At 43.3% G+C, this 25,758-nt stretch overlaps 2 protein-coding genes across 2 annotated transcripts in view; one reads left to right on the forward strand and one right to left on the reverse strand.

The window, feature by feature from the left end:
* rtn4ip1 (reticulon 4 interacting protein 1) overlaps positions 1-17,128 on the forward strand; it is a 54,654-nt gene extending 37,526 nt beyond the window's left edge. Inside the window, exon 9 of the mRNA XM_059983018.1 lies at positions 16,748-17,128. Coding sequence (XP_059839001.1) covers positions 16,748-16,861 — 114 coding nt within the window. The 3' untranslated portion in view covers positions 16,862-17,128. The remainder of the gene's footprint in view (positions 1-16,747) is intronic.
* Positions 16,852-25,758, reverse strand: part of crybg1a (crystallin beta-gamma domain containing 1a) — a 221,013-nt gene continuing 212,106 nt past the window's right edge. The window contains exons 19-22 of the mRNA XM_059983490.1: positions 25,121-25,244; positions 22,739-22,897; positions 19,314-19,476; positions 16,852-18,312 (exon numbers count right to left, since the gene is read on the reverse strand). Of these exons, the coding sequence (XP_059839473.1) occupies positions 18,224-18,312; positions 19,314-19,476; positions 22,739-22,897; positions 25,121-25,244 (535 nt within the window). The 3' untranslated portion in view covers positions 16,852-18,223. The remainder of the gene's footprint in view (positions 18,313-19,313; positions 19,477-22,738; positions 22,898-25,120; positions 25,245-25,758) is intronic.

The following is a 25,758-nucleotide window of genomic DNA, read 5'->3' on the forward strand; positions in this document are numbered from 1 at the left end:
TTGAGAGGACTGGAATATAAAACCAAGGATGTAGTGCTGAGGCTGTGTAAGGCACTGGTGAGGCTTCACTCAGAGTATTGTGAGCAGTTTTGGGCTCCTCATCTAAGAAAGGGTCTCCTGACATTGGAGGGAGTTCAAAGGAAGTTCATGAAAATGATTCCGGGAGTGAAAGTCTTATCATATGAGGAATGTTTAATGGCTGTGGGTCTGCACTCGCTGGAGTTCAGAAGAATGTGGGTAGGCTGGGATCTTATTGAAACCTATCAAATGTTGAAAAGCCTAGATAGAGAGGATGTTTCGTATGGTGTAGGAGTCTAGGATCAGAGTCTAGGAGGAAGTTAGATATGGCCCTTGTGGCTAAAGGGATCAGGGGGTATGGAGAGAAAGCAGGTACAGTGTTCTCAGTTGGATGATCATGGAGGTGCAGGCTCGAAGGGCCGAATGGCCTACTCCTGCACCTATTTTCTATGTTTCTATCAGAGGACACAACCTCATAATAGACATTAATTTACAACAGAGAATAAAAGGAATTTCATTAGCTAGAGGGTGGTGAATTCATTGCCACAGATGGCTGTGGAGGCCAGGTCATTGGGCGTATTTATAGTGGGGTTGATAGCTTCTTGAGAAGTCAGTCAGCCTGTGAAAGGAGTCAGCGAGAAGGCAGGAGAATGGGGCTGAGAGGGAAATGGTGGAGCAGACTCAATGGGCCAAATAGCCTATGTCTAATGGTCTTATCTAGGTACTGTGGCTACAAGGGCAGGTCAGAAACAGGATCACATTTAGCAAGTAACTTGCTTCTGATGCCCCAAGGTGCTTCTACTGCACATATGACACAAATCAGGAGAGTAGTAGAATAGTTGTACGAATGCATGCAGTCTTCAACAATCGGAAAACTCAATACCCTCCAGGACAAAGCAGTTAACTTGACTGGCATTTTGTCACTCCGCTGACAACCATTCATCGCCTCCATCACGAGCTGTGGTGTCTACCATCTACGAATGTGCTGCACTTGCTCACCCAGGCTAACTTGACAGCATCTCATGCTCCTACTGCCTAGAAAGACCAAGGCAGCAGGTGCAATGCAACACCACCACTTGAAGATCCACTCCCAGCTGCACGTCACTCTGACTTGTAACTACACAATACTGTGTAAAAGTCTGAGGCTTATATACATAGCCAGGGTGCCTAAGACATTTTTATGGTACTGGTGTAATTTTACTGTACTGCTGCTGCAACAAAAAAAACAAATTTCATGACATGAGTGTTGATAAACCTGATTCGGATGTGGGTCTCTACTGTGGACTGAGAGTGGGAAAGTGATAGGGAGAGGGGAATCATGGTTGGAATAAGAGGAAGAGAGGTGGGGGGAGCAGGAAGCGATAATTCTGTAATAATCAATAAACCATTTGTTTGGAATCATTGACCTTGCATGGTGTTTCAGGGCTGGGTATGTTAGCACCTGTGGCACTCCTCACCATTGGCACTCCTTCTCTGCCACCTGTCCCACAGCACTCCACCCTTGTCATTCCCAACATGCTTTTCTCCTGCTGGATTTACAAACTTGCTCTCCACTTCACATTGACAAAAGTCTTAGGCACTCTAGCTATATATGTGTGTGGCTAAGACTTTCGCACAGAACTGTGTCACTGGTTCTTCATTGTTGCTGAACCTGAATCCTGGAACTCCCTACCCATTGGCACAGCGGGATTACTTCCTTCAGGAGGACTATAGCAGTTCAAGAAGATGGCCTTTTAACACATTCTAAGGCATTTAAGGATGGCCAATAGATAATGCCCTCGAAAATGGTGCCAAAATATTGAAAGTGAATATTTTAGAAAGTAGTTTCTCCAGAGACAGGACCATCCATCTTATAATGTACCTTCTGGATTGGTCGTTCAACCGTCAGGCTCTTGAACAAATTGAGGATAATTACACTTATCTACTGAGATGTTCCCCTAACCAATGATCTCACTCAAAGAACTCTTTATCTTGTCATTTCATGCTCTTGTTATTTATTGCTATTTATTTATAGATGCATCTCCATAGTTTGTTGTCTTCGATGCACTTGCTTTTATTGATCCTGTTTACAGTTACTGTTCTGTAGATTTGCTGAGTATGACCGCAAGGCAAAGATTCTCAGGGTTGTATGCGGTGACATGTACGTACTCTGATAATAAATTTTACTTGAAGCTTTGGAGCTTTGAGTTGCCCCTCTCTGTCTTGATGCATTGCCCTTTTCAGTTTACTTCTACTTATTTCAAGCTTTATTCAAGGAAAAAATATGGAGAAAAATTTAGACTATTTGGAGGTTATGATGCTTCAATGCACTTTCGGATCGGCAGAGGCTGCAGTTTTGTAGGGTGTTGGTCAGTTGTAGCAGAGCACGGTGTGGATAGTGTATACATCGCAGCCGTAATGTGCCGGCTCTTTTGGACCTCAGTTCCACTCACTGTCATCACTCAACTTCCAATTAGTTGTAGGAGAGTTTTCAGTTTGGTTAATTCCTTAACAACACCAGGACAATGAAAGGATAGCAGTGAATGAAGTGAATGTATTGTGTTCTGTATGAGATAAACACAGTGAAAATTCCATTCAGCAGTTTCAAAAACCTCTACGCTGCATAATTGCTTTAAAATATACCAGTGAGGGGTAAATTGTGTTGAGTCACTGCATAACTGAAATGAGCCGGCATTTGAGTCACGTGCCGTCTCTCATTCTTCTGGATTACAGTTCAGTTCAGGATGTTAATGGCTGCTTTTGGGCTTGGCTTGTTTACTTAGTGTGTACAGCATTTTGATCCAGATTCAGATTAATTCATCACATGTGCATCGAAATGCACAGAAATAAAAGGCATCGTTTGTGCCAGCAACCAATGCAATTCAAACAGGGTGTGCTGGGGGCTTTGGCGCCAACATAGCATGCCCACCATGCTTGGCAGGTCAACAGAATAAGCATCAGAAAACAACAGCAGCAAAACAAGCCCCATTCCTCCCTCGCACCGGTCCACACATGCAGACAGTCATCCTCTCTTAGGGCAGGTCTCCAGACCTCCAGTCTCTAGCCTTCACCCATCGGGACTTCTGCTCAGCTTTCAGGCTTTGATCTTCTGTGTCCACCCCCAGACGAGCCAGTAACGGGACCCCCAAACTCCAGAGCTCAAACACCAGGCTCTCCGACTCACTGATCCCAGGACCCAGTGCCCTCCGACAGCCCGACACCCACATATGTCTCTTATCCCGCCCTGGCCTTCGGACGCAGACTGATTGCAAACATATTGTTGATGAAAATTGGATTGGCAATTGCAGAAGTGAAACGTAACACAGATGTGTTGATAGCCACTGCCCAGTTATTCTTATACAGTCAGATGCCTGATGTCTCGAGCAGTTGCATTCACTGATGCTATTTCTTCCGCTCCAATCCTTTCTTTGCCTTTCTTCCATTCTATCCCATCTAAATACAAAGCAGGTTAAGTACCTAGCACAATAGTTAGGAGACAATTGGCAAAAATATAAGAGGGAAGATTTTTTTCCAAATGCAGCATATTGTCATGATTTTGGACATGCTCCCTAGGACTTGGTTGGGAATGGATGGAATGGCAATTCTAAACTGCACGGTTAATGGTTTTTAAACATGGGAGAGACATGGGGCCAGAAGAAAGGTGACTAGATACAGTACTGTGCAAAAGCTAGGCTGCCTAAGAATTTTGCACAGTACTGTAGTAATTTTCTATATAGCACTGTACTGCTACTCCAAAAAAAACAGATTTACTGACATATGTGAGGTAAGATAAACCCGATTCCGATATGGGTCTCTATTGTGTACTGAGAGTGGGAAGAGGGGATTCATGGTTGGGTAAAGGGGAAGGGGGAGGAGAGGGAGTGGGAAGCACCAGAGAGACATTCTGTAATGATCAATAAATCAGTTATTTGGAATCAAATGACCTTGCCTGGTGTGTCTACACCTGCACCACCAACCCCACTCCTGGCACTCCATCTCTGCCACCTGATCCACACCCCTCCCCCAGCGCTCCACCATCGCTATTCCCGCCAGACTGCTCCATGTTGGAAAATACAGCACTGTGCAAAAGTCTTAGGCACCCCAGCTATGTATATGTGCCTAAGACTTTTGCACAGTGCTGCAGATGACTGTTCTACAGTTGCCACCGGGCCTCCTGTGTGACCCTTACACAATGGGAGTGGTTTGGGCTTGATTTCTGATTGTACAGTCAGTGGATCCGTTTACTTTGTAAGGCTGGAAGAGGCCTCAGCAGATCAAGCAGCATCCGTGCAATGTGTTCGCGTTTTGGATGCAGGGTCTCAGTACAAGGTGTTGACCTACACCTTTTGCCTCTGCAGATGCTGCAAACTCTCTGAGCTTTTTCAGTGTTCCCTTTGTTTGTTTTGGATTCCAGCATCTGCAGTCTCTTTTGTCCGGAGACTATGGTGTTAGTCAGGCTGTGGAATGGCCATTGGCCCCCAGTGACTGAGGAAGTCACAGCTAACAAGCCAGTTGTTTCGCCATGCCCAGAATCTTTGATCAAACAATATTCACTTGTTCCTATTAAAGTGGCTGCTCCCAGAAAAGCAGCATCCTTTGCTCCGAGCACAGGTTTCTTTTCTCTCTCCTTAGCTTCCCCATTGTTACTGAACCTGTCAAACTATACTGAATTACAGTAGGTTCTGGCTCACTGCAGATACTGGGTTAGAGGTCACTGCTATGGGTCAAGTCATGTCAAGTCACTTTTATTGTCATTTCGACCATAATTGCTGGTACAGTACGTAGTAAAAATGAGAGCGTTTTTTCAGGACCATGGTGTTACATGACACAGTACAGAAACTACACTAGACTACAGACCTACCCAGGACTGCATAAAGTGCACAAAACAATGCAGGCATTACAATAAATAATAAACAAGATAATAGGGCAGTAAGGTGTCAGTCCAGGCTCTGGGTATTGAGGAGCCTGATAGCTTGGGGGAAAATGTTACATAGTCTGGTCGTGAGAACCCAAATGCTCCGGTGCCTTTTCCCAGATGGCAGGAGGGAGAAGAGTTTGTATGAGGGGTACGTGGGGTCCTTCATAATGCTGTTTGCCTTACGGATGCAGAGTGTAGTGTAAATGTCCATGATGGTGGGAAGAGAGACTCCGATGATCTTCTCAGCTGACCTCACTATCTGCTGCAGGGTCTTGCGATCCGAGATGGTGCAATTCCCGAACCAGGCAGTGATGCAGCTGCTCAGGATGCTCTCGATACATCCTCTGTAGAATGTGGTGAGGATGGGGGGTGGGAGATGGACTTTCCTCAGCCTTCACAGAAAGTAGAGACGCTGCTGGGCTTTCTTTGTTATGGAGCCGGTGTTGAGAGACCAGGTGAAATTCTCCGCCAGGTGAACAAGAAATTTGGTGCTCTTAACAATCTCTACCGAGGAGCCGTCAATGTTCAGCGGGGAGTGGTCGCTCCGTGCCCTCCTGAAGTCAACAATCATCTCTTTTGTTTTGTTCACATTAAGAGACAGGTTGTTGGCTCTGCACCAGTCTGTTAGCCACTGCACCTCCTCTCTGTAAGTTGATTCGTCGTTCTTGCTGATGGGACCCACCACGGTCGTGTCATCGGCGAACTTGATGATGTGGTTCGAGCTGTGTGTTGCAGCACAGTCGTGGGTCAGCAGAGTGAACAGCAGTGGACTGAGCACTCAGCCCTGGGGAGCCCCCGTGCTCAGTGTGATGGTGTTGGAGATGCTGTTCCTGATCCGGACTGACTGAGGTCTCCCAGTCAGCAAGTCTAGGATCCAGATGCAGAGGGAGGTGTTCAGGCCCAGTAGGCTCAGCTTTCCAATCAGTTTCTGAGGGATGATTGTGTTGAATGCTGAACTGAAGTCTATGAACAACATCCGAACATATGTGACTTTTATTGTCCAGCTGGGTTAGGGCCAGGTGGAGGGTGGTGGCAATGGCGTTGTCTGTTGAGCGGTTGGGACAGTCCGCAAACTTCAGGGGGTCCAGTGAGGAGGGCAGTAGGGTCTTGATATGCCTCATGACGAGCCTCTCGAAACACTTCATGTTGATGGATGTGAGTGCAACGGGATGGTCTTGGTTCTACAGTCATAACCTGCAGACTGAGCTCAGCTGGTTTGGATGTAAAGAGTATACTCACTGAGACAGGTTGTCCTGGACTTCAACATCAGGTCTGGGTGGTCACAGGACCACTCAATGAAACCATCATTCCCTAGAAAGTATTGACAGCATATCAAGTCTTTATCAGATTTTAAAGGAAGTAAAGACCAAATTTTTTCTTCAACGTTTAAAACCAGCTCTATACCTCATCTGAAGCATTGCACATTTTGACTGTTCAGCACCTTTCAGTGGTATAAATGAGCAAAACATCTGAAATAATGGTTGGGTCTGCTGGAGGCTCTGAGAGGCCACCATCCGTGTAGAGGGAAATGTATGATAGCCTGGATTTTATTGGCAGAGGCTCACTGATCATAATCACCAGCTTTAGTCACCTATAGCTTAAAATTTCCTCTTGCAGATACGAAGTCTCCATTTTGCCTACACGTGATGTTCAGAGGAACCAATGTGTTCGACTGCAGGAATTATGAAAGGTTAGCAGGCAGGATTCACAAGTGGTTAAGAAGACAAAAGGCGCATGTTGGCCATTATTATGAAGGGCGGCACACAAACAAGCCAGGAACTCAGCAGGTCAGGTAGCATCTACGGAGGAAAATGGACTGTGAATGTTTCAGATTGGGACCTGAAAGATCTCACAAGTAGGAGAGTTTATGCATCTGGAGCCTACGCTACAAGATAGAGGGATGTCGCTTAAAACTGAGGTCTGGAAACATTTATTTCTCAGTGGAAAGTGGATGCCTGAAATTCTGCATCTGTGAGTCTGATCATTAACATAATTTAAGTTGGAGATAGATAAATAATTGAAAGATTGAGGAATTGAGTGTTCTGGGCAACTGGCAAAGGAGTTGAGGCCGGTGTTGATCTGCCATGATTAGGGGACACTGTCTCACTCCTATATTCTTGTTTTCCTGCTTTGCTGCCTGTCAAAACTGTCAAGCACAATGAATGTCTGAATATCTCCAGTAATACAGTCAAGAAGGCTACCAAAGCTTACAGCAGGATGTGAATCAGCTGGAAAAATGGGCTGAAAAATGGCAGTTGGAATTTAATGCAGAGAAGTGTGAGGTGTTTCACTTTTGGGAGTACCAACTGGGGTGGGGCTTAGACGGTTAACAGTTGGGCACTGATGAGTGTGGGAGAACAGAGGCTCTGGGAATACAGATCCATAATTCCTTGAAAGCAGTGTCACAGGTAGATAAGGTCATAAAGAGAAGTTTTGGCACATTGATCTTCATAAACCAGAGAACTGAGTACAGCAGTTGGGATGTTATGTTGAAGTTGGAAAAGACATCAGGTACACTGAATTTGGAGTATCGTGTGCAGTCAGCCACCTGCAGGGAAAATATCGATAAGATTGAAAGAGTGCAGAGAAAACTGACAAGGACATTGCCGGGACTTGGACTTGAGTTTTCGGGAAAGGTTGAATAGGTTAGGAGCATCAGAGAATGAGGAAAGCTTTGATGGAGGTATACAAAATGATGAGGCGTATAGATAGTGGTAAATGCAGGCAGGCTTTTTCCATTGAGGTTGTGCGTGAGACTAGAACGAGAGGTCATGGACTAAGGGTGGAAGGTGAAATATTTAAGGGGAACATGGGGGGGCCACCTTCACTCAGAGGGCAGTGAGACGATGCACAGAACGATGTGCCAGTGAGGAAGGCCCTCCTTTCCCCCTGAGCAGCAGACACTCGCTACAGATGAGAGAAAGACCCTAGCCAGGGTCAACCCACGTAAAGCTGTGGGGCCTGATAACATACCTGGTTGGGTGCTGAGGGATTGAGCAGCCCAGTTAACAGACGTTCGAACAGACACCTTCAACATCTCGCTGGAACAGTCCACTGTCCCTGTAGACTTCAAGCTGCCCGCTATCCTCCTGCCCAAGAGGGTGACAGTAACTTGCCTTAATGACTACTGTCCAGCGCCACTCACCTCAACAATGACAAAGTTCTCTCAAAGGCTGGTTTGGATCATACTAAATTCCATCTTCCTGCTACATTGAACTCTTTCCAGATCGCTTATCGCTCAGAACGTTCCACTGAGTGTTCCACGTAGCCTCTGCCCTCCACTTTCTCCTGACTTGCCTGGAAATGGTGCTTCACCCGCCGGGATTTTGTTTATCGACTTCAGCTTGGCATTTCATACAATCACCCCTCAGAAGCTGGTGGGTAAACTGTCCACATTGGGTCTCAGCACCTCTCTCTGTAACTGGAGCTTGGATTTCTCGACGGAAAGGCCCCAGTCTGTCCGTGTTGGCAGTTGTATCTCTAGCTCCATTACGCTGTGCATTGGTACCCCCGGGCTGTATGCTCAGCCACGCTGTCCGTACTGCTGGCGCATGACTGCGCTGCATGATGTAGCTCAAACGGAATCAAATTCTCTGATGACACAACAGTGGCTGATGTCATCAGCGGCACCGCCAAGACGGCGTACGTAGAGGAGGAAGGGCAGCTGGGATGGTGGTGTGAGCACAACAACTCGAGTCTCAACATGGACAAGACCAAAGAGGTAATTGTGGACTTCAGAAAGGTGCAGCCTGACCCCTCAGCGCACATGACCAGCTCTTCTGTGAAGAGAGTTAGGAGCACCATTTCTCACCTTCTCCCTCAATACCACTTCTTTCGTCAAGAAAGCACAGCAACATATCCACTTGCTAAGGAGATTGAGGTGAGCAAAGCTTCCCCCCCCCCCCCCATTCTAACCAATTTTTACAGGAGCACCCTCATCATGTATGGAATGCCAGCTCTGTTATATTGTTTACTTTTTAATTTGTATAGTGCCCTATAAAAAGTATTCCCCCCCCTCGCCCGAAAGTTTTCATGTTTTATTGTTTTATGACATTGAATCACAGTGGATTTAATTTGACTTTTTTGACACTGATCAACAGAAAAACACTCTTCTGTTTCAAAGTGAAAACAGATCTCTACAAAGTGATCTAAATTAATTACAAATACAAAACGCAAAATAATTGATTGCATAAGTATTCACCCCTGTGTGGATAGGTCTCTATCAGCTTTGCACATCTGCACACTGCCATTGTTCCCCATTCTTCTTTACAAATCTGCTCAGACTCTGTCAGATTGTATGGGGATCATGAGTGAACAGCCCTTTTCAAGTCTGGCCTCAAATTCCCAGTTGGATTGAGGTCTGGACTCTGACTTGGCCACTCCAGGACATTAACTTTGTTGTTTTTAATCCATTCCTGTGTAACTTTGGCTCTATGCTTGGAACCATTGTCTTGCTGGAAAACAAATAGTCTCCCAAATTACAGTTCTCTTTCAGACTGCATCAGGCTTTCCTAGGGATGATGTGTTTTTGATGATGTGCAGTGTCTGGCTTACACCAAATGCAGCATTTAGTCTGATGGTTGAAAAGCTCAATTTTGGTTTCATCAGACCATAGAACCTTCTTCCAGCTGACTTCAACATCTCTCACATGTCTTCTGGCAAACTCTAGCTGAGAGTTCATATGAGATTTTTTTTAAACAGCCTCTTTCTCTTTGCCACTCTCCCATAAAGCTGTGACTGGTGAATCACCCGAGCAACAGTTGTTGTATGTGCAGTCTCTCCCATCTCAGTTACTGAAGCTTGTAACTCCTCCAGAGTCGTCATAGGTCTCTTGGTGGTCTCCCTCACTAGTCCCCTTCTTGAATGGCCACTCAGTTTTTGACAATGGCTTGCTCTAGGCAGGTTTATAACTGTGTCATATTCTTTCCATTTCTTGATGATTGACTTAACTGTACACCAAGGGATATTCAGTGACTTGGAAATTTTCTTGTATCCATCTCCTGACTTGTACTTTTCAATAACTTTTTTTAATGGAGTTGCTTGGAGTGTTCTTTTGTCTTCACGGTGTAGTTTTTGCCAGGATACTGACTCACCAGCAGTCGGACCTTCCAGACACAGGTGTATTTTTACTCCAATCAACTGAAACACCGCGACTGCACACAGGTGATCTCCATTTAACTAATTATGTGACTTCTAAACCCAATTGGCTGCACCAGTGATGATTTGGTGCGTCATATTAAAGGGGGTGAATACTTACGCAATCAATTATTATGTGTTATATATTTGTAATTAATTTAGATCACTTTGTAGAGATCTGTTTTCACTTTGACACAAAAAGAGTCTTTTTCTGTTGATCAGTGTAAAAAAAAACCCAAATTAAATCCACTGTGATTCAGTGTTGTAAAACAATAAAACATGAAAACTTCCGGGGGGGGTGGGGTGGGGGAATACTTTTTGGAGGCGCTGTATTCACACCTTATTATTTGTTAATTTATTTGTCATAATATTACTTTGTGTTGTATGTGTGAGTTACATTACTGCATTGTGCATCTTGGTCTGGAGAAACGTCATTTTGTTTGGTTGAATGACAGTAAACTTGAACTTGAGTGTGGATCGAGCCGCCAGAGGAAGTGGTGGATGCAAGTTTGATTGGAACATTTGAGGGAAGTTTGAATATGCACATGGATAGGAAGGGTATGGAGGGCTAAGGTCCAGGTGCAGATTGTTGGGACTAGGCAGAACAACAGTTTGGCACTGACTAGATGGGTAGAAGGGCCTGTTTCTGCATTGTAGTGCTCTATAACTGTGTGACTCTGAAGTGTTAAAAGAATCGCAGTTTATTAGCAGCTAGCTAACTAACAACTTTTCATCAAAGCTGATTGGAATCATGGCCTGGTTTAGTCTTACTGAATGTGAATGTCAAATGAAATGCGCTGGAGAGTTTCTTCACGAAAGGAAATCATTAAATGAACTTCTTTCATTTATGAGTGATGTGTTGTACAGCTTTACTGCAACTAACAGCTCTTGTCCAATAGGTGGCAATGCAGTCCTTACTGAACAGCAGCTAATAACCCTTTGTAAAGTTTTCTCTTTGCTCATGCCTACTGTGCTAATAACCCTATTTAACATTTTCTCTTTCCTCATGCCTATTGTCTTTCTTTCACTTTCTTTCTCTCCCTCTTTATCTTCTCTTGTCATTCCCTCCCTCTCTTCTCATCCTTCCCTCCCTCTCCGCTCTCATCTTTCCATCGCTCTCCCTTCTCCTGTGTTTCCCTTTCTCGCTCTTCTCTTGTCTTTCCCTCCCTCTCCTCTCTTTTAACCTTGCTCTCTCTTCTGTCTCTTGCCACTTTGGCTCTGTTTTCCCACCCCTTCCCATCTTTCCCCACCCCCATTGTCAGCCTGTGTGAAACGAGACCCTCTCAGTTTACCGGGTGGGTTACAACATGGGTCACTGGAGGTAGGAAGGAGAGCACGTTCCTTCATCAGTTGTGCTGGCCATGCATTTCTGCCCAGAGATACGAATTGGAAGCCTTTTGAGCCTTCCCATGTCTTGAAAACACTTTCAGAAGCCCAGTATCAGCATCCCAATTGGCCTCCTTTAGGAGCCACTGCATTCAGAAAAGCTGGCTCATAAGTGAGGGAAATCCAGGCCAGAGTGTAAGTCGGCTGCTCGACTGCTGCATACTGTCCCCGGTTCTACCTCTGGCCAGTTTTTCTACTGTGCAGCTTTGGAATGGAGTACAATTTTGGATGATATCCTCTTGTCTCAGGCAATTATGCTTCAATGCCCTGGAATCTGTGTGTCACAATAGCACAGTGACCTCTATGTGTAGGCTATCACTGCAGCACAGTCAAGACCCAAAAACCTACGTAATTGATCATCTCAGGGAGTATTGTAGTAACCTTTGCTACAGCCCCTACAAGCAAATACAAAGTAGTCAAAGGATCAATTTATTATCAGAGTACATACATTCACCACATAAAACCCTGAGATTCTTTTTCTGTGGGTTATACTTAGCAAATCTAGAGAACAGTAACGTAAACATCAGGAACTGTTAACTGTAAAAAAAAATGTGCAAATGCTGATATAAATAAATAGGAATAAATACATAAAATAACAATATAATAGTCTTTAAATGAGTATCCCCTTTTGTTCAGGAGCCTGATGGTTGAGGGGTAGTATCTGTTCTGGAATCTGGTGGTGTGAATCCTGAGGCACCTGTACCTTCTACCTGATGGCAGCAGTGAGGAAAGAGCATGGCCTGGGTGGTGAGGATCTCTGATGATGGATGCTGCTTTTCTACTGCAATGTTTCATGTAGATGTGCTCAGTGGTTGGGAGGGTTTTACCTGTGATGTACTGGGCCGAATCCACTACCTTCTGTAGGATTTTCTGTGCAAAGGCATTGGTGTTCCCATATCAGGCCAAAATGCAGCCGGTCAGCACACTTTCCACCACACATCTATAGAAGTTTGCCAAGGTTTTTGATGACGTGCTGAATCTCCACAGACTCCTGAGGAAGTAGAGGCACTATCGTGCTTTCTTCGCAATTATATTTATATGATGGATCCAGGACAGGTCCTCTGAGATAGTGACACCCAGGAATTTAAAGTTTCTGACCCTCTCCACCTCTGATCCTCAGATGATTACTGGCTCATGGACCTCTGGTTTCCCTTTCTGAAGTCTACAAGCAGCTCCTTGGTCTCACTGACATTGAGTGAGAGGTGGTTGTTATTACACCACTCAGCCAAGTGTTCAGTCTTGATTCATCACCCCTTTGATACAGCCCATAACCGTGGTGTTGTCAGCAAACTTGCATATGATGTTGGAGCTGTACTTAGCCACACAGACATAGGTGTAGAGTGAGTAGAGCAGGGGGATTAATTCCTGTGGTGCTCCTGTGCTGATGGAGATTGTGGAGGAGATGTTTTTGCCAATCTGAACTGACTGGGGTCTACAAGTGAGGAAATCCAGGATCCAATAGCACAAGGGGGTATTGATGGCCGAGCTTATTGAATAGTTTGGAGGAGATGATGGCGTTAAATGCCAAGCTGTAATGGATAAAGAGCATCCTGATGTATGCACTTTTGCTGTCCAGATGTCCCAGGGTTGTGTGAAGAGCCAATAAGATAGCATCTGCTGTAGACCTGCTGCTTCAGTAGGAGAATTGTAGCGGATCCTAGTCACCATTCAGACGTGGATGCCTCTTTCCTTTGGCAGAGACCAGACCTATACGCGATATTTCAGGTGACATTTAACCAGGGCTTTCTATAACTGGAGCAAAAGACTTGTAGAGAGGCACCTTCCAGATCATAGGCACCTGGTGGATTGATAGGTGCCCTGTGATCATGGGTATATGGTGTTCCAATGTGGAGACGTGTGTCTCTTTAATTACATCTTTGCTTAGCCTGGTTTTGTCTTTTCCACAACTTGATTTACCTGCACTATTAATCAGACTTCTTGATGGTTTTAAGTTTTGACAGAGTCCCTGATCTCAAAACTAAATTGTTTATGCAAACAATGGTCTGATGTTATCCCTGGGTTGGAGGGCAATGGGGAAGAGGATGGGACAGGACTCAGAACATACTGTTCAGAAAAGTTCTTGTTCTTTTAGCCACTGCTTCTGATGTTTGTGTACAATTACTCCACTAGTAGCATTCTGGTATGTTCTCACATGCTTGTTTGAGAGACCGTAATCGTGACATCTACTACATCTTTATCACTAGTTCTTTGCTTGCCACAAAATCATTGTGCTTTTGGTTTCTTTCTTAAGAAATTGAGGACGATTTCTGTGAACATCATTGCCTTGCTGAATTTTGCCTGTCTTTCTAAGGGACATTGGATGAAACCCTGCCAGTCTTTCCTGGTTGATAGCTTTGTGTAAGACTTCGTTCATGAGTGGCATTTTTGTAGAAAAAATATTTTTCCTGCTTTTTTTTTTAAAACGGTGAAGTTACTATCATCACCTGCATGCTCACCACCAGTGAAGAGAGCAGGAATTGGGGCTCAGTGAATACAACCCAGGCAATGTTCAATCAGCACATAGTTGCCCATTGCTTTAATGCTATACAGTCTATCAACTAGCTCTCCACCAATGTGAGCAGCAGTTGGCACATGCATATTCTATTTGCACCATAAGATACAGGAGCAGAATTAGGCCATTTGGCCCATTGAGTCTGTCCCACCATTCCATCATGTCTGATTTATCAACCCTCTCAACCCCATTTTCCTGCCTTCTCCCCATAACCCTTGACACCCTTATTAATCTAAAACCTATTAACTTCCGCTTTAAATATACCCAATGACTTGGCCTCCATATCTGTCTGTGGAAATGAACTCCACAGATTCACCACCCTTCGAGCTAAAGAAATCCCTCCTTATCTCTGTTCTAAAAGGGAGATCCCTGCATTTTGAGGCTGTACCCTCTGGTCCTAGACTTCACCATGATGGAAAACATCCTTTCCACATCCACTCTATCTAGGCCTTTCAAAATTTGTTACATTTCAATGAGATCCCCCTCATTCTCCCAAACTCCAGTGAGTGCAAGCCCAGAGGCATATGTTAACCCTTTCATTTCCAGAATAACTTGTGAACCTCCTCTGAAATCTCTCTAATGCCAGAAAATCTTTGAAAAGGGGACGAATTTTCTCACAATGTTCCATGTGGTCTGACCAATGCCTTATAAAGACTCGGTATTACATCCTTACTCTTATATTCTAGCCCTCTCGAAATGGATACTAACATTGCATTTGTCTTCCTTATCACTGACTCAAGCTGCACATTAACCTTTAGGGAATCCTGCACAAGTACTCCCAAGTCGCTTTGTACCTCTGATTTCTTCTGGTCCAGGTGACTCATCCACCTTCAGGACTTCTCCCTGGTAATAGCATCTACACTCATTTCTGCTCCTGACACTCTCAAATTTCTGGCATAATGTCTTCTATAGTGAAGACTAATACAAAATACTTATAAGGTTCTTCTGCCATTTCTTTGTCCTCCATTACTAACTCTCTGGTGTAAATTTCCAGCAGTCCAATGGCATGAACATCAATTTCTTGAGCTTCTGGTAATGGCACCCCCCGCCCCGCATCACAATTCTCCATTCCCATTTCCCTCTCTCTCCTCATCTCCTTACCTGCCTCTTACCTCCTTACGATGCTTCCACCCCTTCCCTTTCTCCCATGGTTTTCTGAACCTCTCATATCAGATTCCCCCTTCTCCAACCCTTTATCTTTTTCACCAATTGACTTCCCAGCTCTCTACTTCACCCCCTGCCCCTCAATTTCACCCATCACCTTGTACTTCTTCCTCTCCCCCCCCCCCCAACACCTTCTTACTCTTGACTTCTCATCTTTTTTTCTCCAATCCCGAAGACTGTTTACCCTTTCCATAGAAGCTGCCTGGCCTGCTGAGTTCCTCCAGCATTTTGTGTATGTGTTGTTTAGATTTCCAGCATCTGCAGATCTTCTCTTGTTTATGATAATAATGCAAGTTAAATAATGAAATGTTAGAAAAATATTACATTCCGTAAGATGGACTGAACCTTATAATCTATCTTGTTATGGTCTTTCATCTTATTGTCTTGCCTGCACTTTCTCTGTAACTCTTTATTCTTCATTTTGTTATTGTTTTCACTTGTACCACTTCAAGGCGCAGTTATATTGAATTGATCTCCATGGACGGCGTGCAAAACAAAAGTTTTTCACCATACCTCAGTACGTGTGACAATAATAAATCAATTTACCCAATTTACTGTGGCATTAGGAGCTCTGCATAACAGCACATCCAGGCAGAATATCAGCACTTAGTATTTAATTATCAAGGTAAAGATTTGAAAGTTCTAATAGCTATTTTTGTCAGCTGGATTAATAATAAGTCCTGGGACAGGTATAAACCACAGTAGAGTTGAATTAGTGAAGCAACACCATGCCAACTGGTGACCATTGTGCAATGTTGAGAAACCAGCAAGAGATATACTCAGTGGCCAGTTTAGATTCACGTACTCATTAATGCAGCTACCTAAATAGTCAATCATGTGGCAGCAACTCAATGCATAAGAGCATGCAGACATGTCAGGAGACTCAGATGTTGTTCAGACCAAACATCGGAATGGGGAAGGAATGTGATCTAAGTGACTTTGATCACGAAATGCAGGGAGTTTCAGGTATCTCAGAAACTTCTGATCTCCTGGGATTTTCACGCACAAAAGCCTAAAATATTTACGGAGAATGGTGTAAGCAACAAAAACATCCAGTTAGCGGCAATTCTGTGGGCGACAATGCCTTGTTAATAAGAGAAGTCAGAAGAAAATGAGCATGTAACTTAATCTAGAAGCTGCCGACAGTTTCCCTACCACACAGTCTCTTGGAAGACCCTATTGTATCCAGTCTGGTTCAATCTGGCGACAGTAACTCATATAATCACGCACTGCAGCAAAGCTGTGTAGGAGAGCATCTCTGAACGCACAAGTCGAACCTTGAAGTGTATGGGCTACAGCAGCAGAAGACCAGAAACACACTCAGTGGCCACTTTATTAGGTACAGGTGTCTAATAAAATGGCCACTGAGTGCATATCTATTACTTTATGGGACGGCGTACATGTTGCCCAAACCAGATGCACCCTTACGGCCCCAATTCTCAATTGTTACTGGCATGACGCATTGATCTGCTGAAGCAAGTTAAGTGTTTCAGGAAAGCACTGCATGGAGCCAATGATAAAAGATGAGCTTTATATTCAAGCTTTAGCTTTTGTTGTGCAGTTATTTTGTTGGTTTGAGGCAACGAATAATTGCCAGAGGTAATTCCTTTATAACCTTCTCTCTCGTGTTTCAGATCCGACCAGTTGTTGAGCAGCTCTTCGCATTTTCTGCAGTACCCCAGGCTTTCCTGAAAATGGAAGGAGGTCATGCACGAGGGAAGACTGTAATCAACAGGAGTGGAGAATGAATTATTTTATTTTGCAGCTTTTGCATAAGCATTTCAAAACAACAAACACAGTAGTACTGTCGCTGATCGTAGCAACTATGTACTGTACAGTGAAATGGAAATAAAATATTGTCTGTTTTTCATTTACCAAAATAACTCTAAATAAGATGGTTATACAAGTATTTATCCGAGTTTACGGCACAAACAAGTGTTGAAATAGTTGAGTTGATAAAAATGAGGAAGAGGATAATAAAGGTAAAGTACCATCATACCCAATATTAAAGATAATACAGCCCCCAGTTCATTTGCTAAAGTACAAAAAGAAATGTATGAGTGATTAAAAGGTTACAAAACCTTTAAGGTGAAAGTGTTTATGATGATCCCTGATGCAATTTATCAAACAATATCGTCATTTGAACATCCACTGTCTCCGTAACATAGAAGGAATTGCTGGGCCTGCCCATAACAACTCTCAACATCCTACAAAGATACTAGTGATGATATGATATACACATCACCATGTTAAATTGTCTTCAGGTGGTCAATATGAAATTTACTTTTTAAAATCTGTATATTTGCAAATTGTGGCTGTGTTGGCCAGCAACTGTATCACAGTTGTTCAAAAGCTTTTTTCAATGCAAATGATAAAAGGGTTGGATTTTAAATCGAACCAAAGTTCAAAATTCAGCCACAAAGTGAAAGTCATAATAAGGAACTAGAACCACTTGCAAAAAAAAAGGTTCTTAAAACTTTAACACCAATTCTCATTTTCAATTTCTTTTCCAAAAAAAAAACACAGAACCATCACAGTAGTAATCTGTGCAGAGCAAATCAAACATCCATCTCTCACACCAAAAATACATCCTGAACTTTTAATGGTTTGTACAAACCAAGGTAGCACAAGCACAGTTACGAACATCCAATATTACGGATATTCAATTCTGCATGAATAACCTCATATTTATGACCCACCATCAACAGCAATTACAATGTCAAGCGGGGATCGTTGCAAAACTGTATCTTCATCCCAATGCATTAATTTGCCAGAGAAGTTATTATACCCATTTCCTGAAGAGATTTCCAGTGTTCAGTAAAACCAGTGAGCAGGGTTAGTCAATTATAAATAGTATTTAAAAATGTTTCAGCATATTTTGCACCAGGAATGAGATTTTCTCAGTTAAACAAAAACAGCCAGTTCCCAACGCATGAACTAAATGTAAGAATGCTTATGACCTTACAAAGATTATAATGTAACAAAAAGCAGATGGCAGTTGTTACTGAATTTACTTTGAAAATATTACATTGCACTGACAGTAGACAACTTATGCACAGTGCTTAGAAAGTGCTTCACGATTTTTCATTTCTGTTTCCACCTTGAAAGAATCAAACGATATCCAGGTCCCACCTCTGCGTTGGCCGAACCTCATCAAATGTGCTGAGAATGGTTTGGTTCTTGTCATAATGCTGACCTCCTTGGGGAAAAAAAAACGGAGATTACACCTTTTAAGGCTTATTGACATAATGTTCCGACTTAAGCTTTCATCAATGAGCACCTGCTTACAGAAGAGCCAAGCTTTCATTGTGACTAAAATCTTGTGAATGCTCCTTGAGTTGTTGATTCTTCTCCCAGCTACTGACGCCTCGTGCAGCACGCTTGGGCTCTCTGACGTGCTACTGGCCTTCCAGCTTCTCAGTGGCAGGTGTGAAGTAAAGAAAAATTGACAGGATTGTGGCTAAAATTCCCTTTACTTTTAGTAGGTGCGAATCTGAAGGGTCTAGATTACACTAGAACACCATCTTGCATGCCATCTCTGAAAATTACATTATGTTAAAAAAGATGCAAATTCTATTCCCATTTTAGGGTACACCCAGAAGGACGTTTCCTTTTCTCCAGGTTGAGATTTTTCACTTAAAAAAGTAATACTGATTTGTGAATGCAGATGAAGAGTCATTTATGTGCTGAAATAATATACTCTGTGATTTCACTGACTATGAACTAAGCATTTTATAAGGATTTCCACATTAATTGCACCCCCCTCCCAGTAAATCATTTAATGCCTTTCCTGAAGTTAGATAATGACATACTTCCTAATGAAAGGAATGAGTGACATATTTACAAACTGTAATTAAATTAAATCTCACAATTCAATGACTGTATTTGGTTAATGATTAATAAAACAAATTATATCAACACATCCCTTAAACTAACAAATTATGCACTAACCCTACCAAACAGTCGCCTATAGGGAACACCATCATTCCCTACTTTTAAAAAAATTACCTATCTGATATTGGTTTGTGTTTTAAAGTAGAACTTGCATAAACACTGCAGCTCAGTCCAAACTGGTGTCGAGAGGATGGAAAGGAGAGCATTATTGCCTTGGGTTCACATTGCTAAAGCAAATATCATTAAGTGGTGGAGAGGAATGCACTGACAAGAACATGAGAATTAGAAAATGGATCAACTCCTCACCTTTAATGTCGATAACCAAGTCAGTCCTGATACAATTCCATATGACTCCGTCGGAATCGATGCTCCAGATGTGAATGTCTTTACTGTGGAGTAGTGAAATCCCCAGTCTTGAACCTATGCCAAGCAAGCTTCCCGCTACATCCAAGCAACAATCTTCTCCTATCTGTGGCCGGAGAAAGGAAGGGAACCGTTTCAATCAATTCCATCAAATGAAAGGAGAGTCACTGAATATAAATGAAATACTGACCGGCTGCATACGCAGTTTGAAATGGCTCACGACTCCGTGATATAAATCGGACTAATTTTGTCTCAGAGGAATACTGTTCAGAACTGAAAACGATGAAAGGCCGTGGCCCATGTTGACGTGTGTGTGTGTGTGTGTGTGTGTGTGTGTGTGTGTGAGAGAGAGAGAGTGTGTGTGTGTGTGAGAGAGAGTGAGTGTGTGTGTGTGAGTGTGTGTGTGTGAGTGTGTGTGTGTTCCTTAAAATTAAGCTCTACTACCCCTGGAGGCCCTGACTGCATCTTCACACCTCACTAAAGACTGCTTCAACACAATTCAAAGTCTACAGCAGGGTTTCCCAACCTTCTTTATGCCATGGACCAACACCATTAACCGAGGAGTCTGTGGACCCCACATTGGGAAGCCCTGCTCTAGAGAGTCAGCTAGAGTAAATGAGAGCTATCCTTAACCCAGTGAGACGCTCACTTTTTGAGTGTCTTCCCGGTGGTGACACCACTGGCAGTACTCCATTACCGGAGGCACTGTAATGGCCAGGATTATTTACCTGGGAATCAGGTTCTTCGCTTGTGAAGAAAAGAGGGTTTAAAATAATTGGAATATGTCATAAAATTTGTTAACTTAGCGGCAGCAGTGCAATGCAAAACACGATAATACAGGGAAAAAGAACTCAATTACAGTATTGATTTACTTATAGATGGGAGAGGGACTTTAGGACAGGAAGCAAAGAGATGACCATACCAACTCTCAAAGCCTTTATATTTCTATATCTATATCTTCACTGGACCTCCCATGAGCAATGTGTGTCACAATAGTGGAGCTAACCGATCTACTGCCTCACAGCCACAGCGATCTGTGTTAACTATGACCTCCGGCGCTATTTTACTTCCTCTCTTTCACTGCATGGTTTTTCTTGAGTGATCTGGTTTCCTCCCGCATCCCAAGGACACGCAGACTGGTGGGTTAATTGCTCACAGTTAATCGCTATTATTATGTGGGTGAGTAGTAGAATCAGAGAGGAATTGCTTAGGGTATGGGGAGAATAAAAACTGGATTAGTCCAGGGGTTCCCAACCTTCTTCGTGCCATGGGCCAATTACTTCTCCAAAAAACTTCTTCTCCCAGAGGGTTGTGGGGGTCTCGAATGCACTGCCTCGGAAGGCAGTAGAGGCCAAATAATATTTAATGCTTTCAAGAAGGAGCTAGATAGGTATCTTATGGATAGGGGAATCAAGGGATATGGGGACAAGGCAGGAACCGGGTATTGATAGTAGATGATCAGCCATGATTTCAGAATGGCGGTGCAGGCTCGAAGGGTCTACTTCTGCACCTATTGTCTATTGTCTATAATTACCATTAAGCAAGGGGTCTGTTGACCTCAGGTTGGGAACACCCTGGATTAGTCTGAAAGGATGCTTGATGGTAAGTGTGGACGATGTGAGCCGAAGAAGATTTCAATGTTCTATAACTCCAAATAAACTTCTTCTAAGTAACAGACAACAATAGAGAAAAATATTCAAATATTTATGTGATACTATGTGATCTTCATTTATTACAAATAACTTAATCCTCAAAAGTACAAAGGACACAATAGAGCATGTGGTGTGGCAAAGTTGTGTATTGTATACATACTACAGAATCAGAATCAGGTTTAATATCACGGGCATATGTCGAGAAATTTGTTAACTTTATGGCTGTAGGGCAATGAAATCTATGAATTTCAGTAAGATATATGCCTATTAAATACTTACGTTAAAATAGTAGTGCAAAAAAAACAAATAAAAAAGTACCGAGGTTGTGTTCATGGGTTCAATGTCCGTTTAGGAATCAGACGTCAGAGGGGAAGAAGCTGTTCCTGAATCGCTGAGTGCATGCCCTCAGACTTCTGTACTTCCTCCCCAATGGTAACAGCGTGAAGGGGGCATGTCCTGGGTGCTGGGGATCCTTAATGATGAATGCCGCCTTCCTAAGGCTCCGCTCCATGAAGGTGTCTTGGGTAATGAGGAGGCTAGTACCCATGATGGAGCTGACTAATTTTACAACTTTCAATCCTGTGCAGTAGCAATCCCCTCCATATCAGGCAGTGCTGCAGCCTGTCAGAATGCTCTCCATCGTACCTTTGTAAAGTTTTTGAGTGTTGTAGTTGACAAACCAAATCTCCTCAAACTCCTATTGAAATATAGCTGCCGCCTTGCCTTCTTTATAGATAATAAATAATAAAAGCACGTTGAACTTTGTAGAAAAGGTGAAAAAATATTATCACAAAGAAGAAAAGCTACTATTACCAACACAGGATGAAATGTTTCAATAAAAATGCAAGTAATTATTTTTTAAATCAACTTTTTTTAAACGAACTATCAAGGTATCAGAACATTACAAGGATGAAAGGGAGAAGTTTGATAGATTTACTGAAGGCAGGAAGAGGGTAGAAGTTGAAGACACCGAATGAATACAGCCTATTATCTAGACACACCACCTAGCAAGTGCACCGATGTAACATGCAAAATTCATGTTGCTTATTAAATAAACATACAGAGGCTCCAAGGGGATATCAGAGCAGCACACAAAATGCCGGAGGAACTCAACAGGTTAAGGCAGCATCTATTGAAATGAATAACCGGTCGACGTTTTGGGACGAGACCCTTCTTAAGGACTGAGGTTATAAAACTTTAAACTCTGCCTCACTGTCACTGAAGTTTGAAGCCAAAGAGTGATTCCATTCTGACAGCTACATTTGTAATACAGCTTCTTTGTCTTTCTCACTGGGAAGGGTGAAAAGACAATCCTCTGTAATACAGCTTCTTTGTCTTTCTCACTGGGAAGGGTGAAAAGACAATCCTCTGTAATACAGCTTCTTTGTCTTTCTCACTGGGAAGGGTGAAAAGACAATCCTCTGTAATACAGCTTCTTTGTCTTTCTCACTGGGAAGGGTGAAAAGACAATCCTCTCTCATCTCCTAAAAATATCAAGTGCCTTATTCATTAAATAAACATTAAGATGAGGGATGGGATAGGGATTGATAATGGATGGGACAGAGATTAAAGAGATAAAATTAAACTGATAAAACATTAAGAGAATATGCTTTAATAATTAACCAAAGAGCATTTGGAAACCTTTGCCTGATCATAAAAGCTGCCTGATGCATATTTTAATCAAATGTATCGCATTTAAGTTTTATTTCTAAGTACCTTGTTTTTGATGTACCCTTCCTGGTAGAACCAGATTTGATCATCCGTGCCCGACTCTTCCAAGGCCTGTATTCGAATCATTTTCATATCAGTCAGTTCTCCAGTCAAAGTCAGGAATGCTCCAGTGCCTCTGTTTCGCACCCTGAAGTATACTCGCCTCTGTGAAGGAAACAGGTTATCTGCATCAACTATTTGGTTTAAGACGGTGCTGCTTACTGGTTTGAGCGACAACTTAATGGTGGCCAACTATACAAAAAAAAGCAATTAAACGCTTTGTTGTTCCCACTTTTTCTGGTGTGTAACCACTACAACAGTGGCCTGTGGCTTCCCCGTCAGAAATGAGCTGAATCACCTGTACAGTCTAGCATGTTTGCTGTGTGGTTGCAGTCTCCCCGGGGTGGGACGGTTCTCCCTGGGGAAGGAACATTCTCCCTGGGGAAGGAACGGTTCTCCCTGGGGAGGGACGGATCCCCCCGGGACGGGACGGTTCTCCCTGGGAAAGGAACATTCTCCCTGGGGAGGGACGGTTCTCCCTGGGGAAGGAATGTTCTCCCTGGGGAAGGAACGGTTCTCCCTGGGGAGGGACGGATCCCCCCGGGACGGGACGGTTCTCCCTGGGGAAGGAACGGTTCTCTCTGGGGAAGGAATGTTCTCCCTGGGGAGGGACGGTTCTCCCTGGGAAAGGAACATTCTCCCTGGGGAGGGACGGTTCTCCCTGGGGAAGGAATGTTCTCCCCGGGGAGGGACGGTTCTCCCCTGGGGCAGGAACGTTCTCCCCAGGGTGGGACGGTTCTCCCCTGGGGCAGGACGGTTCCCCCTAGGAAAGGTTAGTTCTCCCTGGGGCAGGACGGTTCTCCCTGGGGTTCCCCCTGGGACACTATGGCATGTTGGGGCTGGAGTTGCCGTTGCAGACTTGGAGGCAATTTGACGTGGCAGAGCCAAGGCGAGGTGTGGAAAAGATCTGAAGTTTTTATCGACTTAAGAATCAAGCCAAATTGGAAAATTCGGGTACTGGCCGTAACAAGGCAATGGAGCCTGAGACTGTGGGTGAGGAATGACCTGAGGTTTAGAAGATTTAGGTGCTGGCCAGGACTGAAATGCTCGTGGTGTCAGGGTTTGAGATGAGAGCAGGCCTGTTTGGCTGGGTTTGCTGGACTCATAATGTGGCCTGCAACGAGGGGATTTCTGAATCGGCGGCAGCGATGCCTGGCGAGGTGAAAATCAGTTCTGAATGCTGGTTGCTTGCTTTATTATCTGCACAATACGGTTTTTGTGTTTTTCTTTCTCTGCACATTGTGTGTTTGACAGTCTTTTAGGAGACGAATCTCAAGGTTGTATAAAGTACACATACTTTGATAACAAATGCACCCTAAACTTTGAAATGTTCCTCAGTTCTTTTTTAAACACTTGTAATATTGTAAGTTTAAACTACAGTGTTGATTATGCATTGGTTTATGCCATGTGGATATTTATATCTTCTGCAGTTAAACAAACCGGAAATAACTGAGAGGAGGTAGGCCAAAGAGTTCCTAAATTAACATGTACCCATTAGTAACTGAGCTACACTTTCTTTTAAAAATGTTGTTCCAGACAATCTGTTTGCTCTAATTGCCAAAACACTCAGCTATAAGTTCCATTGCCTTATACTGTACAGTAGTTAAAGAAATTTAGCATAGAGACAGGCTCTTTAGCCCATCGAGTAGTTGTTAACCATCAACCACCCATTAACACTAATCCAATATTAATCCCAGTTTTTATGCTTCCCACAATTCTCAGCTCTGTCCCAGAATCCACTGTTGCACTTGCAGTGATTTATAGTGGACAATTATTTCCAGTGTGGGTGGAAACCAGAGAACCCCACGGACACCAAAAGGGAGAACGTGAAAACTCCACACAAACAGCTCCTGAGGCTGGACCTGCAAGGAGACAAGACCAGTGCCGTGAGGGGCACTGCAAGCCCCTGGCTCTCAGCTAAGGAATTCTTGATCATCTCTATGGTACACAGAACAGCAAATCTGCGAAGTCTGGGCATTTCTTTATAAGGGGGAAATGGAAAAGTACTGCGAATGCAAAAGAAAATAGATATTTATTCAATGCAAGGAAAAGAAAAAACCTTAATTTCAAAAATATTTTTTTCATTTCCTGAAGAATCTGTTTGGGGTTGTGCTTGAAGATGTATTTTAACCTCTGAGGAAATCAGGCATTCACCCCCCCCCCCCCATTTGATTTCTATTGAAATTTCATTAATCCATTAGAGAATGAATTTTCTTTTCTTCATTAGTGTTTCAACTACTTTTGATTGGATGGGCAACAGTGATGATGTCCCACACAAACATTATTCAAAAGTTCACACGACAGATCTTTATAGCCACGCGTCCTGACCTGAATCAGCGGACGCAGAGAACCAATCACATGCCATCCAGTGTGCTGATGCCAATTGGGTATCTGACTGGGCTGGAGCAATACCTGTTGACCTCTGTAGTTACTGCCTTCATAAACGACCCACCTGTTTTTCATTTTAAAAAGACAGAATATATTTTGCACATTTACACAATAGAAAATACCTGCAGAATGTTACACTAATATTGAGCATTACTTCTGCAAACAGAGGTTACTTCAGTAAAACATTAAGGATCCATTAAGATTGTGATACTGCGTTGATTTCTAAATTGGTTTAAAGACACACTGGAAAGCTACAACATAAAATGATCTACCTTCAAGTATTTTAGTGAGGGGACAAGACTCTTTTTCCCCTTTAGGAGAAAACAGGCAGAGCAACCTAAAAGTAATGGTCCCAGCTTGAAATGATACAACATCAGAAAAACAGATGTGTTTCACACTAGAACATCCCAGCTGGCTACGAGTTGTAATAAAAGAGAAACTGCCGGAAACACTCAGCAGGTCAGACTGCATCTGTGGGAACAGACCACAATCCTTAAGGATCGGCAGCAACACCTCTGCCACAATTATTCTCAACACTGGTGCTCCAGAGTATTGTGGCCCTATTCTACTCCCTGCAC

The sequence above is a fragment of the Hypanus sabinus genome, chromosome 10 (assembly GCF_030144855.1).
Source record: "Hypanus sabinus isolate sHypSab1 chromosome 10, sHypSab1.hap1, whole genome shotgun sequence".
Classification (NCBI taxonomy): Eukaryota; Metazoa; Chordata; class Chondrichthyes; order Myliobatiformes; family Dasyatidae; genus Hypanus; species Hypanus sabinus.